The following is a 15,992-nucleotide window of genomic DNA, read 5'->3' as shown; positions in this document are numbered from 1 at the left end:
CCATCAAACGTACATTCACCAATCTCTGTGTCTCGTCCTTGCCTTTTGATTTTTTCTTCTTCTTTTTGTATGCGAGCTCTCTGCCTCTCAGGCAGGAGATTGTTGCATGGCAAAGGGACGACGGCTGACGGTAAATTAATGACTGCCATGGCATGATTAGGGGGAAGATTGCCGCCCACCATCAAAGCACATTGGATGCTGTCATAATAATCGCGCCTTTGATTGCTAGTAATTGAAAAAGCAATCACAAATGCATGGATGGCTACCACTGGCAGGAAGAGAGGGAGGACCGTCTCTGAGCTTGGAGTACTTTGATTAGTTTCAGTTGGTTGTGGAGAAGCAAAGGAATGGTTAGTAACAGGGTGTTGTGACCACACACACATCAAAGGCTCTGAGGAAATATATGTTTCTGTGTGAAATTCTAGCTATAAGGTATGGCCTGTGTGCTTCCAAAAAGTCCAACCAACAGAGAGGACAGAGACATTATAGGCTCCTGTGCAGAGTGTAGGGTTTGTGGCAGAGAAATCCTCCCTCACCTTTCCTACAGAATGAACAATACAATTAGCTGAGCTACAATATACTGTATAGTTCCACTCAAATCCTCAGCGGAGGGAGACAGAGGTGCAGTATGGTGTCAGTCCCTATAGACTACATAACGTACAGGATTAAAGATTGCTGGGACTACATGAACTGTAGTAACTTGGTCACTGTAAAACCATTCAAATATGACATTTCTCCATTACCCCCTGAACATATTTTGAATCAATGTTTTTAGTGTTTAAGATGCTGTAGTGAGAGCCTTTCACAGGTTGTGGACTGTTCAGCTGTGGAAATCCTTTATAGATGCGTCTAATTTCAATTCAGTCAGACTTGGATTTAATTACTTTGGATGTAATTGTGGTGCTTCCATTCATCCTGCTACATACAGGACTGTCTCAGAAAATTAGAATATTGTGATAAAGTTCTTTATTTTCTGTAATGCAATTAAAAAAACAAAAATGTCATACATTCTGGATTCATTACAAATCAACTGAAATATTGCAAGCCTTTTATTATTTTAATATTGCTGATTATGGCATACAGCTTAAGAAAACGCAAATATCCTATCTCTAAATATTAGAATATCATGAAAAAGTATACTAGTAGGGTGTTCAACGAATCACTTGAATCGTCTAACTCGAAACACCTGCAAGGGTTTCCTGAGCCTTGAAAAACACTCAGCTTGGTTCAGTAAACTAAATCACAAGTATGGGGAAGACTGCTGATCTGACTGCTGTCCAGAGGACCATCATTGACACCCTCCATCAGGAGGGTAAGACACAAAAAGAAATGTCTCAAAGAGCAAGCTGTTCACAGAGTGCAGTTTCAAAGCACATCCACAAAAAGTCTGTTGGAAGGGGGAAATGTGGCAGGAAACACTGCACAACCAAGAGAGATGACCGCAGCCTTAACAGCATTGTGAAGAAGAGTCGCTTCCAGAATTTGGGGGAGCTTCAAAGACAGTGGACTGAAGCTGGAGTCCAGGTATCAAAAGCCACTGTTCACAGACGTGTCCGGGAAATGGGCTACAATAGCCGTATTCCCATGGTCAAGCCACTTCTGAACTCAAGACAACGGAAGAAGCGTCTGACTTGGGCTATGGAAAAGAAGCACTGGACAGTTGCAGAGTGGTCCAAAGTCCTCTTTTCAGACGAAAGCAAGTTTTGTATTTCATTTGGAAGTCAAGGCGCCAGAGTCTGGAGAAAGGCTGGAGAGGAGCAAAATCCAAGTTGCTTGAAATCCAGTGTGAAGTTCCCACAGTCAGCGATGGTTTGGGGAGCCATGTCAGCTGCTGGTGTTGGTCCACTGTGTTTCATCAAGCCCAGAGTAAATGCAGCTGTGTACCAAGAGATTTTAGAGCACTACATGCTTCCGTCTGCTGAAAAGCTCTATGGAGATGAGGAATTCATTTTCCAGCATGATCTGGCACCTGCCCACAGTGCCAAAACCACCAGTAACTGGTGTACTGACCATGGCATTACTGTCCTCGATTGGCCTGCCAATTCCCCTGACCTGAACCCCATAGAGAATATGTGGGGTATTGTGAAGAAGAAGCTGAAAGACACCAGACCCAACAATGCTAATGAGCTAAAGGCCGCTATTGAAGCATCCTGGGCATCCATAACACCTCAGCAATGCCACAGGCTGATTGCCTCCATGCCACGCCGCATTGATGCAGTAATCCGTGCAAAAGGATTCCCAACCAAGTACTGAGTGCATTAATGGACATTTTCAAATGTTTGATTTTGGTTTGCTGTTATAAATCTTTTTTTTTTACTTGGTCTGAGGAACTATTCTAATTTTTTGAGATAGGATTTTTGAGTTTTCTTAAGCTGTAAGCCATAATCAGCAATATTAAAATAATAAAAGGCTTGCAATATTTCAGTTGATTTGTAATGAATCCAGAATGCATGACATTTGTTTTTTTTAAATTGCATTACAGAAAATAAAGAACTTTATCACAATATTCTAATTTTCTGAGACAGTCCTGTATAGAGGACAGCGATACTCTCCCTGTCTGCAGTCTTTCAAGGACATGTTTTCTTGTAAAAACCCAGTTAACCCATTCATCATCACGTGTACACCAGAGTCTAGCGGCACTAACTGGGTTTCTCTAATATTTTACTCCAATTAAATTAAACATTTGAACCATTTTGCAACAGAAAACCCAACAGTAAACCTGGGTACATGAACCTACATTTTTGTTTTGGGCCAATTGGGGACAGCGCAACAAGCTGTAAACGGTAAAATATCTGGCTCTTTAACTGTTAAATGCTCCACTGTTCACCAGCTAGTCGCTAACATTGTTAACTTGGCTGACAGAAGCCGTCACTGGCAGTCTGATGTCTGAATACAGTCTTTAGATTGGATGGAGACCAGCAGTATGTGGTGTATCCTGTGGCCATCTATTAAGTACAGGAAAGTGACAATTACGTTTTCACGTCTTTCAAATATACAGTATACAGACTGTGTACAGCATCTGGCATCTCTCCACCTCATCAACCACTGTATTCAGGACTCTCACAGGATAATTACCCTAACAGAAACATCAATGTCCTGGTGTATTAGAAAGGTGAATTAGATTTAGATGGTTTCCCTGTGATGTGATGGCAAATTGCCCTCCCCCACTGTGCTTTTTCATGTAACAAAAAGGTAATTCAAAGAAATGTCTTTCCTTCATTCTCTTTCGTCTCCTCCAGCGGAGAGTGAGGGATCAGGTCGACTCTGAAAGTGGCTTTTCAGCTTTCGCCTACATCCCCCCTCACGTGTTTTCAGTTGACATACAGTAAGTGGGGTCGCATTAGCTTGATATCCAACTCCCCGAGCATGAAATAAAAGAACGGCGCAGGCCACAAAGCTTACGCATCATACTAGGATTTGTTAATAGCAATGAGGCATAAAGAGAGGCTTTAATATATTATATTTGTTCCAATTTGACACTGGGATCCAAGCGGGTGCACAAATTTGTTTAGGATGTGAAGAAATAGCTCAAGCTCAGTGGGGGGAAGCATTCAGAACAGATTCAAATGAAGCAAATATAAGGAGGGAGGGGTGAGCAATCATCATACATCAGACCAGTCGCTGGCAATATGCTCGCACCTCAATGACTCGGAAATGAAGAATATTGGACCAAAGCGGAGAGCAGCGTCTGTTTATCTCTTTCCGTCACACTTGAATCAGTGCATCAGCATGTATCCATCTCCATGTGTCAGAGATCAACAGCTTTAAAAAACATCACCTACCCAACTGATCCTGTTACTTACACACTGGTACATTTACAGAAGCAAAGAAACTGTGGGTTTTTTTTTCCTCTTCTTTTTACTAGCACCTGCCACACACACACACACACACACACACACACGAAAATCTCGGGTAACACTGCCACTGTTTGGAGGATTTCAAACTTTCTCTTTTCGCCGGGGAGAAAAATATCATCATCGCCGATGGACGTAAGAGATTTTTCAAGCTGTCTGCAAAGTGGCTCATCATCCGTCACTACTGTCCCCGTGGGATCTGCCTGTAGAGTCAATTAGTGTTTGGGACCGTCCACTAATTGCTAAGCATCGTTAAATTTGGAGTGTTGAGGGAATGTGTGTCCGTGTGTTGGAGAGGTCAGATGTGTGTTTGTGTTTGTGCAGTACATACGGGTGCAACTCAGATATATTTTCAGCACTTAAGCACGTACGTAACTTGTTTGTTAGCAGTAAAGCCCTACTGGTAGTGGACTTTTGAGGCCAATATCTATATCGATAACAATATATGGGCCAGTAATCATTTTCTAAACTTATTTTTTGATAAGGATCCATTAAAGCCCCTTAATAGTCCATTCACACAGTGGTTTTGAATTATGTTGCCTGATTAGTCCTTCTCTATGGACTGCGTGGACGTGTACAAACTGCAGTGGATTCACATCTCACCGACTCTCCTGTTAGTTTCCCTGCTGTTAATGGCGGGAAATCATTATTGTTATTGTACAGAGCATCAATCTTCTCATCCGACTTTCAGGAAGAAAGAGAATAACATACAGGGAGAAGTACTAAGCTGAATTTTGCAGTCGAAAAACTTGATCTCTGGTGTACTAACTCTCTCTTCTCATTCTGCCAATGTATATGCACCAACATATATCAGCAATGAGCTAAACCAAGATGATAATATTAGCCATGCCAATGAATCAGCCAGGTTACAGTAATGCAGTAATGTCAGGTGGCATTCCTACCTCATACTCAAACTCCTCTGTCCTCTCTCCATCAGCTGGAACAGGGGAGAGGTAGTCTGTCCCTTCATAGTAATCCTGGTCCATTGTATGAAGAGAATGACAGCTGTTGGGGGGGAGACAGGCAGAGGAAGAAAGAGAGGGAAAGACAGGGAGGGAGGGAGGGAGGCAGAAAGAGATGGTGAGTTGGGCGTAAGCAAGATCCTTTTCCTCATTTTCTTCCAAATGCGTTCAATACCTCTAAGTGACAGGATTCCCTCGCCTTTGTCTTTGCTGGAATCTGAAGAATAAAGGATTTGTCAAGGGCTTTCAGTGCCACTGGAGTGTGTGTGTGATAAAAATACAGCCCCTTGTTAATAACAGCATATCCACATAATTTGCTTCCTACTCTTGACAGACAAAACCCCCCACATTGTACAGTGTAGTTCTATTATGCTTCCCTCAGTCACTGAACAAAACGGCATTGTGAGGGCTTAAACAAGATGAGCAAGATAATCACGGTGGACAAAAACTTCAAAAAAGACACTGTGCCGAGCGTGTTGAGTGATGTGTTCAGGGGCTGTCTGACTCTCAGATTACCCAGAATTGTAAAACTGTCTAAAAACGATCTCCCAGTCACAAAACCAGACTGGTAAATGACAGAATGCTTTATACTTTAATGCCTCAATATTACCCACATCACAACATTTGGCAGTAGGTGAAAAGAATACAATTACGCATTTACAATCTAGCCTCAAACAGGAGTGTGACAAACATTTGTTACATCTATAAAAGCTGCTGTATATTGGATTGTGCACCTGATCTCAGATGAAGAGAAGAAAATGTGAGTTTTATGGGACACATTGATTACATTTGGGCTTGGCCCGCGGCTGTAAGTAGCCCGCGAGCACACGTTGCACTGTGTTGCCTAGTTTTTTTTATTAGCCCATTTGCTTTAATCACCTTGTAAACCTTCCATGAGTCAAAATGGATACGCCAAGCAGCTCCAATTATGGCAAGAAGGCCCCGTGGGGGATTGTATGGCGATATTGTGTGAGATATATACACGTGTTGATGATTTTGATCAGCTCATGTTTAGTACTTTATACACGGCGTGCAACACTGACAACAGCAGACATTTCTTTATGATGTTTTTAGGCGATACATGTAATAAAAGCAAGTCTCCACTGACAAATGGCAACATGTACTTGAAGAAATCAAGATGTTTATGATTGTTGGAATTAATTATCTACTATAACGGATACATGATTCACTGAAACCATCCCGACTTCCCAGTTCTGTGCTACGAAGCTCCCGAATTGCCGTCGTCCTCATTCCCTAGAGGTGAAACCCAGATATTCCTTCATGCTAAACTTTTCTTGTTCACTGTTTACTCCTCCTTTGAGATGAACAGAATATAACTAAAATGCCAGAAGAGGAAATAATGAACCACATTTCTTATGTTTTTTTTTTCTAGGAAAACCTCTTGTTGATACTTTAAACTCCAAAGATCTTTTTTTATGCCTTCCTCCCACATAAACAATAAAAACATGTCTTTGAGGTATTGTACTACCCAGCATCCAGTTGAGATGTGATTAGAAGATGTGACTAGTACTGTACCACACGTCGTTTAATCTCTTCTAAATTAGAGACAAGGAAGCCCAACAAAATCCTGCTGCTGAGTTATGTTTCTGCGTATGATTAGCTAAGCAGACAGGGGACACGTGAAAATCATAGAAAGAGTGACAATTAGAAAGGTCAATTAGAAAACCTGCATGTGCTCTGTACTGACCGGGGACACCAGATTCAACAGTCAAACTGAATATTAAAGTCATGCACGACTACATTTTTAGTCAACTAAACTCAACTTTTTCATACTTGCTGCTTAGTGATTAATTTAAATGTTTTATACTTAAACTAAACATTGAAATGCCAAGCACACTTCACATATACACTCTGTATTATTGCTTTATTAGGATCACATAGCTCCGTTCTTGTGTGTGTCCTATCGGTGAGAAGAAGACGTGAAGGACGTTGAGAAGCTCATTCATCAAACTATTTTAGATTTGTCATACTATGCAGCTGGTTAGACAATTCATTTATATTTTTACAGAAGCCTTGCATACTTATGATGCTAATCCTGCAAACACTGATATTTCTGCTTCATAGCTCAATAACATTTCTCACTCCCCCCCCCCCCCCCCTCTTCTTAATTACCATCAGTCCCAGCCAAAGTCAAAACAAGGACACAAAAGCAAACTCTTGTGGCACTGAACCGGAAATCCTCCGTAATGATATCAAATGTAATACAAATATATACAATGATATCAAATCACTGACCTTCAAACTGTATTTTCTGTTTTGAATCATCATCCATCATGATTCACATTTATTTGGCTTAAGAATCGTGAGCGTCAACATTATCGATTTGCTTTACAGAGATGTAAAATTAAATGCATTCCCTGTGTGTGTGTGTGTGTGTGTGTGTACCTGTCAGAGAGCAGGAAGGGACAGACGTCAGGCACAGGAGGGGTCGAAGGCCGGAGCTTTGCCAGCGCCATGATGTGTTCAAAGGTGATGTCGGTCTGAGTGCACACATCCACCACATGGATTTCCTGAGGGAGGCCGTGGGGGCGCCCGCTGGGGGTCCGCCTGATGACCTGCACCACGACGGGGTCCTTGGCAGCACGGAATGCCTCCACAGTCTCCTCATGGCTCGATTTGGACAACTCCTTCCCATTCACCTGAGGAGGACAGGGAGACATTATACACTCGTGCATATTTTGTCTGTGTGCTTTATTTCTTTATTGGTTGACTGTTGCTATAGAAACAAGTTTTTTTTTTGAGATGGACTTAATGTTACTGGTTGAGCTAAATCTCTGTGTGCAGAGCCAAAGAGTTTTCTGGCTAAGTGACATTAAACTAAAAGCCAGCGAAAGCCAAGAGGGAAGCACAGATACAGTTAAAAAAATACTTTGGCTCTTGTTCCAATTATGATCTTTATACTAAATAAAAGACTCGGGTCGGAAACATGCGACACTCCGATAGAATTAGGCTTCAGGCACACAGCGTGTTCGTTCGTCCATACAAACATTTGGTGCTCAATCAGTCTGCATCCAAAAACACTGCGCTGCTACACCGCCGCTGCCTGCTTTCAGAAATGCATTTCCTTCCACCTCCATATCATTAGCACGCAGTCATATGTGACTTTTGAATGTTTCTTTTAATGTGTTGATGTTCTTTTAATGTGGTGTTTCTGAGCCTCTGCCAGGACAGTCCATCTCAGCCTTTAATGGAAAACCTTTGCATCAGATCCCAGCAACACCACCTCCATAGTCTCGGAGCATGCAACTACATAAACTGTATAAAGACAACATTGTGCCCTCAGGGTGATTTTTTGCTATATTGCTACTACAGCTCTGAAGTTTTTTTTCCTGAATGTCTTCCCGACAGATGATCAAAGAGAAATCTTTATGACTCGAACATTGGACAACATACACACAAAAGCAGTTTGACGCAACATTAGTCGAATGTTGGATCAAAGCCCAAACGGCTTCTGTTCACTCCATCAGTCCATCTTCAACCTCATCTTCACAAAATGAACTGGATTTTCTGGCAGATTGAAAAGCATTTGCACTACAGCTGGCACATATAAAGAAAATCATTGCTTCATTTAACACCAGTAATTTCTCTGGAAGAGAAACCATGGTTGGGGAATACCTTAGGAGAATGTGCTTTGGTATAAACGCTGAAACCAGAGATTATAATTTAGATAACCACATAGAGAAGGGAAAAAAGGTAGACCCAGCGTAATTACATTTCCTTTTGTATTTAAAAATGGTTTTTGGAGTGGAGCTTCTTGCTCGCATTGGCAAACTGAAATCACTTTAAATGATAACTAGAAAAGTAAAAGAAAGTGTCAGCTGTGGGAAAAATACAACAAGGCTTGGGAAACTCAAACGCAGCAGTGTTTGAGAACTTACATCACGAGCGCTCTTTAAAATGCAACACAGTGGAAGAAATAAAAAACACATAGCCTCGTTCAAAATCTGACAAAATGACCTAAATTCACGAGCAGTCGACAGAATGTATATGCGGTGCCTCTAAATGAACATTAAGATGCAGAAGCCACCGGGGAACGCCGACAAAGCGAGCTTATATTTTTCCACCCCAGATATTCCAACACTCATTCTTCACTTCACAATGACACATTTCACTGAATTTGACAGAGTACATTTTGAGAAATGACTCGACTTTGAGGAGCAATAAAGCATCGATAGTACCCGACAGCATAAATGATAGCGTAAAGCCAGGCTCAGCATGGAGGTTTTATTCTTAATAATGAATACATCTGCCTACATGTGATGCTTCTTTATGAGTCCCCATCTGAGATAAAGATGACCAGACTGTCAGTTTATGTCTTTGAACAGATTCCCTTTGATTTAGCAGATTAGTATGTTGTTATACAAAACACACTACATGCACATGTCTGTGGTTCCCAACTGTTTTGGCTACAATTATTAAATTCTTAACTATGAGTATTGATTAATTTGCTGATTCTTTTTTTGATTAATAGTTCAGTGTATGAAATGTAAAATCAATAACAGTGAAGAAATGCCAATCACAACTTCCCAGACTCCAGGGTGACATCTTCAAATGTCTCTTTTTGCCTGATCAGAAGTCCAAAACCTCAAGATATTCAGCTCACTGTAGGAAAAAGAGAGAAGTGGCAAATCCTCCCATTTGAGAAGCTGGATCTGTAAGCATATATTTATTTTTCTTGACTATTTTTGGTTGGAAAAACTGGTAAACTGAGAGTCTTCCACATAGCAAACATCATTACATGCTAAACATTTATAGTGTAATAATGATTTTAATACAATGTGTGTTACTCTCATCCATGGTTCATTCACATATTCATGTGGGTGTGAGTTTTTTTTCTTCTTCTTTACTTCTCAATGTGTTTCTACAGAATGCGTGAAGCTCCACAAAACGACGAACAACTTGTTCTTTCTCCGCTCAAACAGTAGCTATATACTGTTCAACTCCCTCAGCTCTTGTTGTGCTCTGCCCTGCTCTCCTGCCTCCTGATGTGACCTTTGTTTGTAGCGATGTTGCATTAATCACCTGAGTGGGAGATAAAGTGGGTCAACACCACTCCTGTGGAACTGCAGGGCAATTTGGAGGGAAAATAAAAGTGCAGTCGCGCAGCCTCCCTCACCCATTCTTCCCTCACACTCCAAACCTGCATTTATTCAGTTTTTCGGCCAGTCAGCAGGTTTTAAATACTGCAGCACGTACATTAGAGTTAAGTACTGTATTAAAGAAACATACAGCACTATAATAATTAGCTTATATAGTTGCTTTGACTGTGTGTGTGTCTCTCTCTCTCTCTCTCTCTCTCTCTCTCTCTCTCTCTCTTATTTTCCTGCTTGTGTCTCGCTCCGCAGGCTAATCCTGGAACAGGGAGCCTGGTGGAAACAAAGGAGTTGGAGCAGACAAATGAGGCAGCCTATGGCGTATGACAGTCCTGGAGAAAAATGATCAAATTTCCCAGCTCTCCCTCTGGTATAACCTGTCCAGTCCAGGCTCCTCCTCCAAGCCTTGGCGCTTGCTAGCAATACTCCAAAACCATAGTGAAGCAAGAGGAAACGCGTCAAGAAAAAGGAGGGAATGTTGTGTTTTCTTATTCTCTTCACTGGTTTTCATGAGAGCCAGATGGAACAATTAATCCCCAATCAACACAAGAATATTAAGTAGCCTTAACTCCTGCATGAGGGACTTTGTCATCCTTGTGGTGTCCCTTTGGCTGATGTCTATCCAGCTAAACACACTGCCTCAGTTATTTGTTTGGATCTAGTCATGTCTGGCAGATGGGATGGGTTTCTATGAGCCTGGCTGCAGCTTCCTAGATATTCTCAGATATACTCACACTGAAGATCTGCCTTCAGCACAGTCCTTGAGATGTCTTGCGACAGCTCTACAAAGTGCATCATCAGCTAGCACGGCCAAAGATGCTGAAGGTGACTATACAGCGGAATTTGAACCTTAATCTTGTCAAACTCAAACACTATTTCTTTCCATATTCACTGCCTTACGCTCAGTACAAGCTGTAGCCTCTTGAAGTTTCATCATCGCAAATATTATCATGTATTCACACTAGCATAAACTATCCACTTCAAGCGTGCATGCAAATACATATTCATTCATAAACACATGCTGGTAAACAAAATCTGTTTGCAACAAATTATTTAGCAGCTGTAGTGTTTATCAAGTCCAATGCAGCTCTGCAAGTGCTTCATTACACAAACTGCTCCATATGCACAAAGTCAACAGGAATCATCTTATTGTCTGGAACGATACACTGGTGAATATTCAAGAGAGATCATTTGCCGTACAATTCTGCCAGGAGATGATCAGGTAAAAGTGAAGCTGGAAGGAACTAGGGGATGGAGTAGCTAGACCAAGACACATCTGCTGGCTGTTTGCACGTGGATACGCAGCAGCTGAAGCCAGAAAGAGAAATGTGTTTTCATTCAAAGCCCCTGAGACGACCAACAGTCTTTGCCACAACAAGTGCAGTAAACCAGCTTAATGGAGTGTAAGGAAAGAATGAAACCTCTATAAATGTATTTCATTTTAGTCCCATATTGACAAAGACTTTCGAAAAAGTGTGTACTTGTGACACAGCTGAGTGCATCAAGTCTCCACTTCAGTAAATATGACACGTCACTTTGAGCCGTTCTGAGCCGCTTCGTGCAAACAAACAGACTTTCTTGAAAACTTCACCAAAAGTCACTGTTTTTACAACTATGAGCCTGTAGTCGCCTACAGCAAAGCACAATCCTGAATGTTCGCTCATCTGTGTCCCATCTTATCGTGCATCCTCCAGGTACTAGGACAAGCAAGAAGGAACAAACAAACACATAGCGGCTTAGCCCGACTCCTCAGGCGTCTCCTCCGTCAGTGCTTTTGTCTCATCGACTGCTGCCTCCCATCAATATCTCCAAAGACTGAGGGCACAATGTAGTGACAGTGGTAGTAAAGTGGGGCCAGTTTATCTGTTAAGATGTCAACCTTAGCCGCATCTGATGCTGCTTCTGCTGAGGGACCATTTCTGTGGCAGGAGGCACAAGCACTGCCGGCAGTTTGCAGGGGATTACTGATAGACGTGATTGATGTACTTCTTCTGCCAGGAGAAAAGGCAGCCCCAGGCAGTAGACGCTAATAGTCTATTAGCTTTTTTATGCCTTCGAATTAACTGCATACATTGCTTTATGGCTTGAATGTAGCACTTTGAATCTTAATGAAATGTTTTTGTTTTTAATTTTATAGAGTTTATGCTGTGCACAAGGATGAAGTGTCTGTCTTTACTCGCATCCTGCTTGAACTGGAAATGAGCTGAATTGAATGAAGGTCATCCTTTCTACTTCAGCTACACAGACGAGTAAACATGGCTTTCAGTGACAGAAGAAAGAGCATCAGACTCCATTTAACCAGTGCATGTAACCTCGGCTGTTGTGCTTAACATCTGTACATGCAGTGAGCCTCCGTTACACAAAGCCTACATCTCCCGTGTGCGGTCACCTGCTGGTTTGAGTGGCAGCCTGTGGGGTGTTAAGTGTATGTAGGCACATGGAGAAAGTGTAACATGTAGGTCATGCAGCCTCGGGAGTGTAGCGCTTACGGCCGTCGATTACACGCCAGTTCCATCCCCTCATCTTTTGGGAAAAAGCAACCTGTCAGCGTTGAGGTTCAGTCAGCTGTGTGGAGCCCTCAGATGAAAGAATTGAAGGACTGTCCAACTGTAAATACATTACATTATTACACTACAGGTCATTTAGCAGACGTTCTTATCCAGAGCGACTTACAGTGAACTAATTACAGGGACAGTCCCCCTGGAGAAACTCTGGGTTAAGTGTCTTGCTCAGGGGCACAATGGGGGCAGCCCTGGTATTGACTTTACAACCATCTGGTGTTGTATTTGGAAACCGTACCACGAGACCATCACCACCCCTAAATATTGTGCTAATTAGTTAACTATGAAGGTGTTGCTAGGTAGATATTGTTGCCTGTGGATGGAGCCAGGTTAGCCGTCTCCCCGAACCCTTTTGACAGGTTTCTAACAAAACTACAGAATTCTTTGCATTTCTCATTGGATGTTTCATACCATGACGCTGCTTGGAAGGCGTAGTTCTTTATGGAGCATTTACTTCCTCTATTAGTGAGACAACAGTAGAGAGATGACAGCAAATAATGGCAAAGAAAAAAGCTTCTCTCACTTCACTACTCTGTTGCTTGTTGTTACTAAGTCTACGCAACAATGAAGCAGAAGACGGTGAGATCCCCGCTGACTGACTGCTGCAGTTTGCCTCGCCAAGCACCTGAACAGCAGCCGCTTCACTGCGGCTCAACATTAATGTTTTTGCAAATCCGTCTTTCAACCTGTGGAAATCAATTAGCATTTACAAACATAAAAATCTATTTTCAAGTGAGAACAGGAACATCCAGTAGAGAGGTGGCATTAAATACTCCCTGATGTAATTCTAAATGCTAGAAATCTGAGTTTTGAAGTGAGCATGACTGCCACCTCGTCACCAGCTTGGGTTCCTCTTTACGCACAAAAATGTCTCATTTCAATAATAAGTGTCAGAATAAAATACGGGCCAAGGTCCATTACAGTACAGCCCTTATGACTGCATAAATCACGCTCAGACAGTCAGCGCTCCTGTCTGAGCGACTCAAGCAACGCTCCAGTGACAAATAAGAGAGAGAGCGAGAGAGAGCAAGCAGGCCACTAGGGAAATCTGACAATCCCCTCAACATCTCTACATGAACAAATGTAAAGGCATCCTTTAACCCCTCCAACCACATAAAACACACTCCACAAGTCCCCTGGGTTATTTTCCACATTAAAAAGGCTGCACACGCTGTTGCTGAGGTTTGATGGCCGCAGAACATTTGAAAGATTCTGCCAATTCTTTTCTTTTCTCTAAGCACCAATCTTGAGCAGAGTACTCCCTTTATTGCACAACTCGTTCTAAGTGTATTAGCTCATTCATCCCGCCCTTTTTTATATAAATGTATTATCCAATCTCGTGCCGTAATCGCTCAGCAAAAGGACAACTGTTAAAAAAAAGACAAAAGGGAGAAGAGATCTTAGCGTGAACTCTCCCAACACTCAATGTCAGAAGTGCTCCAAGTGCAGGGGCTGCAGTGTCACTATCCACTACCACTGCCTTTCCTCCACTTCCTCCTTTACACTTGGCTTTGTCTGCTATGTTGTGGGCGTAGCAGACAAAGCCTTACTTTTTCGGTAACGTAGTATTGGGATTCAAATTTACTAAACGCTTTATTACTTTGACAAGTCGGGTGTCGGCTTGGTCGTCGTCTTACCAGGAGTTGATATCAGAAATACGTGACATGTAGGTATGGATAGGATTGACACATAATTTTGTCTATACCAAATATTACGTCTGTGATTTGGATATTGCACTTAACCTTAAGTGGGGAGACTTTTTAGTCGTTTGATGAATGAGAATGAGTTATAGCAATACGTAACAATTTATTTATAACATTTTTCAAGTAACTCGTCCAACACTGATTGTTGGTCACGGTTATCGCAATAATGAAATGCTTCAGCTGAACCCTCCTCCAGGCCTATCAATATCACACGACCAAAACACACACACACACACACACACACACACACACACACAGTGCACACACACGACAGGACCGGTCGAGAGACAGACTCACAAGCATAAAGCAGTGCTCACAATGCTGCACATGAAAGATTGTTGGGTAAACATTTCATCACATTTCTCATTGTACTTGGCCTTTTTGTCAGATGCACTGTGTAATAACATCCACGACATCCTCTTGTTCTGCTTAGGATCACATTCCCATGAAATTGAAACAATATGGCCTTCAAACTTCATCATCAACAGATAGCAGTTGAATGAGAGATAATTGACGTTTCCTATTTTGGCTGAATTATAAAATTCTGCAGCGGATTCAAAATATGATTTGGGACTGGTGAGGGAAACGGAGTGCTTAGTTAATCAGCTTGTTCAAGGTTAATGGTACATGCGTGGTATATTTGTTAAAGAGATTTAGAGATACGCAGTTAATCTCTGTGCTTAACTTCTAAGATCTTTCCATCTCTGAGTGAGTTTTAATGTAAAATGGCGGTAGAAAATCGAATTACAGTAAAAGCAGCACTTGGGAGGATGAATAACTAATGGCTGAACTGCCTCCTCCGTGGTGATAACTGGTAATTGGTTTGGGGGTCGGGAAAGGAGCGGGAAATGGGGAGTAGTCGGATGATACCATGTGCTGTGCAGATCAGCAAAATGGCCTGGTTAGCGTGAAAAGATGTTGTAAAGGAGTAATGGTGCTGTCCATATGCTGACTGAAGAAAATCAAGTGGGTACTGTCATGGAACACCTCGAAATGTGCTGAGGGTGAGTCAGAAAAAAGCTACGTCAAATGAAGGTGCCTCGTAAGAGTCTCTTCAACACTAAAAAAGGCATAAAATAGTCTCCACACCAAACAAGTGCCACGACTGTTCTTTCCGCACTTCGTCTACTTGTACGAAGCCCCTTTCTGTGTAAAACATTTCTCTATCCATTCTGGTTTACTACTATTTGTGTTTTAGTTTTGAACATCATTTAAAATCAGCAGTGATAACATTGTACTCAAAGCAATTGCTAAAAATCTAGGTATGCAGCGACGACAAAGCTTATGAGGCAATAAACATGACCATGCATATCAGACAGGTCGTTAACAAGCCATTTTGGGGGGGGAAAAAAGGGTTATTTCCTTTTTGCTGAAGGTTTGATGAGAAAACACCACTCTCATACCTGTCCTTCATGAAGCTACAGTCTCTGCTGGTTGTCAAGGAAGTCACGAGAAATATTTACACTTTTATTTTTGCACAGACTACACAAATGAGTTATAATGTGTTAATTAGTGAGCTATAGAGAAGCCGGGAGGCCGATTTGTTTTAAACCTGGGACACAGCCAGGCTAGCAAAGCAACCAGCTGCTGGCAGAAGCTTCACACAGCGAACGGTTATGAGAGTGGTATCGATGTTGTGCGTTTCCCAAAATGGTACTGTAACTTCTTCATTGACCAATTCATTTTGTCGCGACACGGAAGGTGGCAGCACTTGATATTTCAGTTATAATCCCTTATTACAAAGGAAAGCTGTGTATAAAGCCAACTATGGTAATTAGGCCTCTGTTTGCCGCATTCC

The 15,992-nt window shown here is 42.0% G+C and overlaps 1 protein-coding gene across 3 annotated transcripts in view; it reads right to left on the bottom strand.

The window, feature by feature from the left end:
* LOC115009133 (PDZ domain-containing RING finger protein 4) overlaps positions 1 to 15,992 on the bottom strand; it is a 102,958-nt gene that overhangs the window by 12,221 nt on the left and 74,745 nt on the right. For 2 of the 3 annotated variants that reach the window (XM_029432913.1, XM_029432912.1), the window contains 2 exons: positions 7,223 to 7,476; positions 4,757 to 4,859 (listed from right to left, as the gene is read on the bottom strand). In XM_029432913.1, the coding sequence (XP_029288773.1) occupies positions 4,757 to 4,859; positions 7,223 to 7,293 (174 nt within the window). In that variant the 5' untranslated portion in view covers positions 7,294 to 7,476. Of the gene's footprint in view, positions 1 to 4,756; positions 4,860 to 4,991; positions 5,034 to 7,222; positions 7,477 to 15,992 lie in introns of those variants that run through there. The other variant, XM_029432914.1, reaches the window with a different exon arrangement.

The sequence above is a fragment of the Cottoperca gobio genome, chromosome 6 (genome assembly GCF_900634415.1).
Source record: "Cottoperca gobio chromosome 6, fCotGob3.1, whole genome shotgun sequence".
Lineage (NCBI taxonomy): Eukaryota > Metazoa > Chordata > Actinopteri > Perciformes > Bovichtidae > Cottoperca > Cottoperca gobio.
The sequence above is the reverse complement of the archived record's forward strand: the minus strand, read 5'-3'. Positions and strand labels throughout refer to the sequence as shown.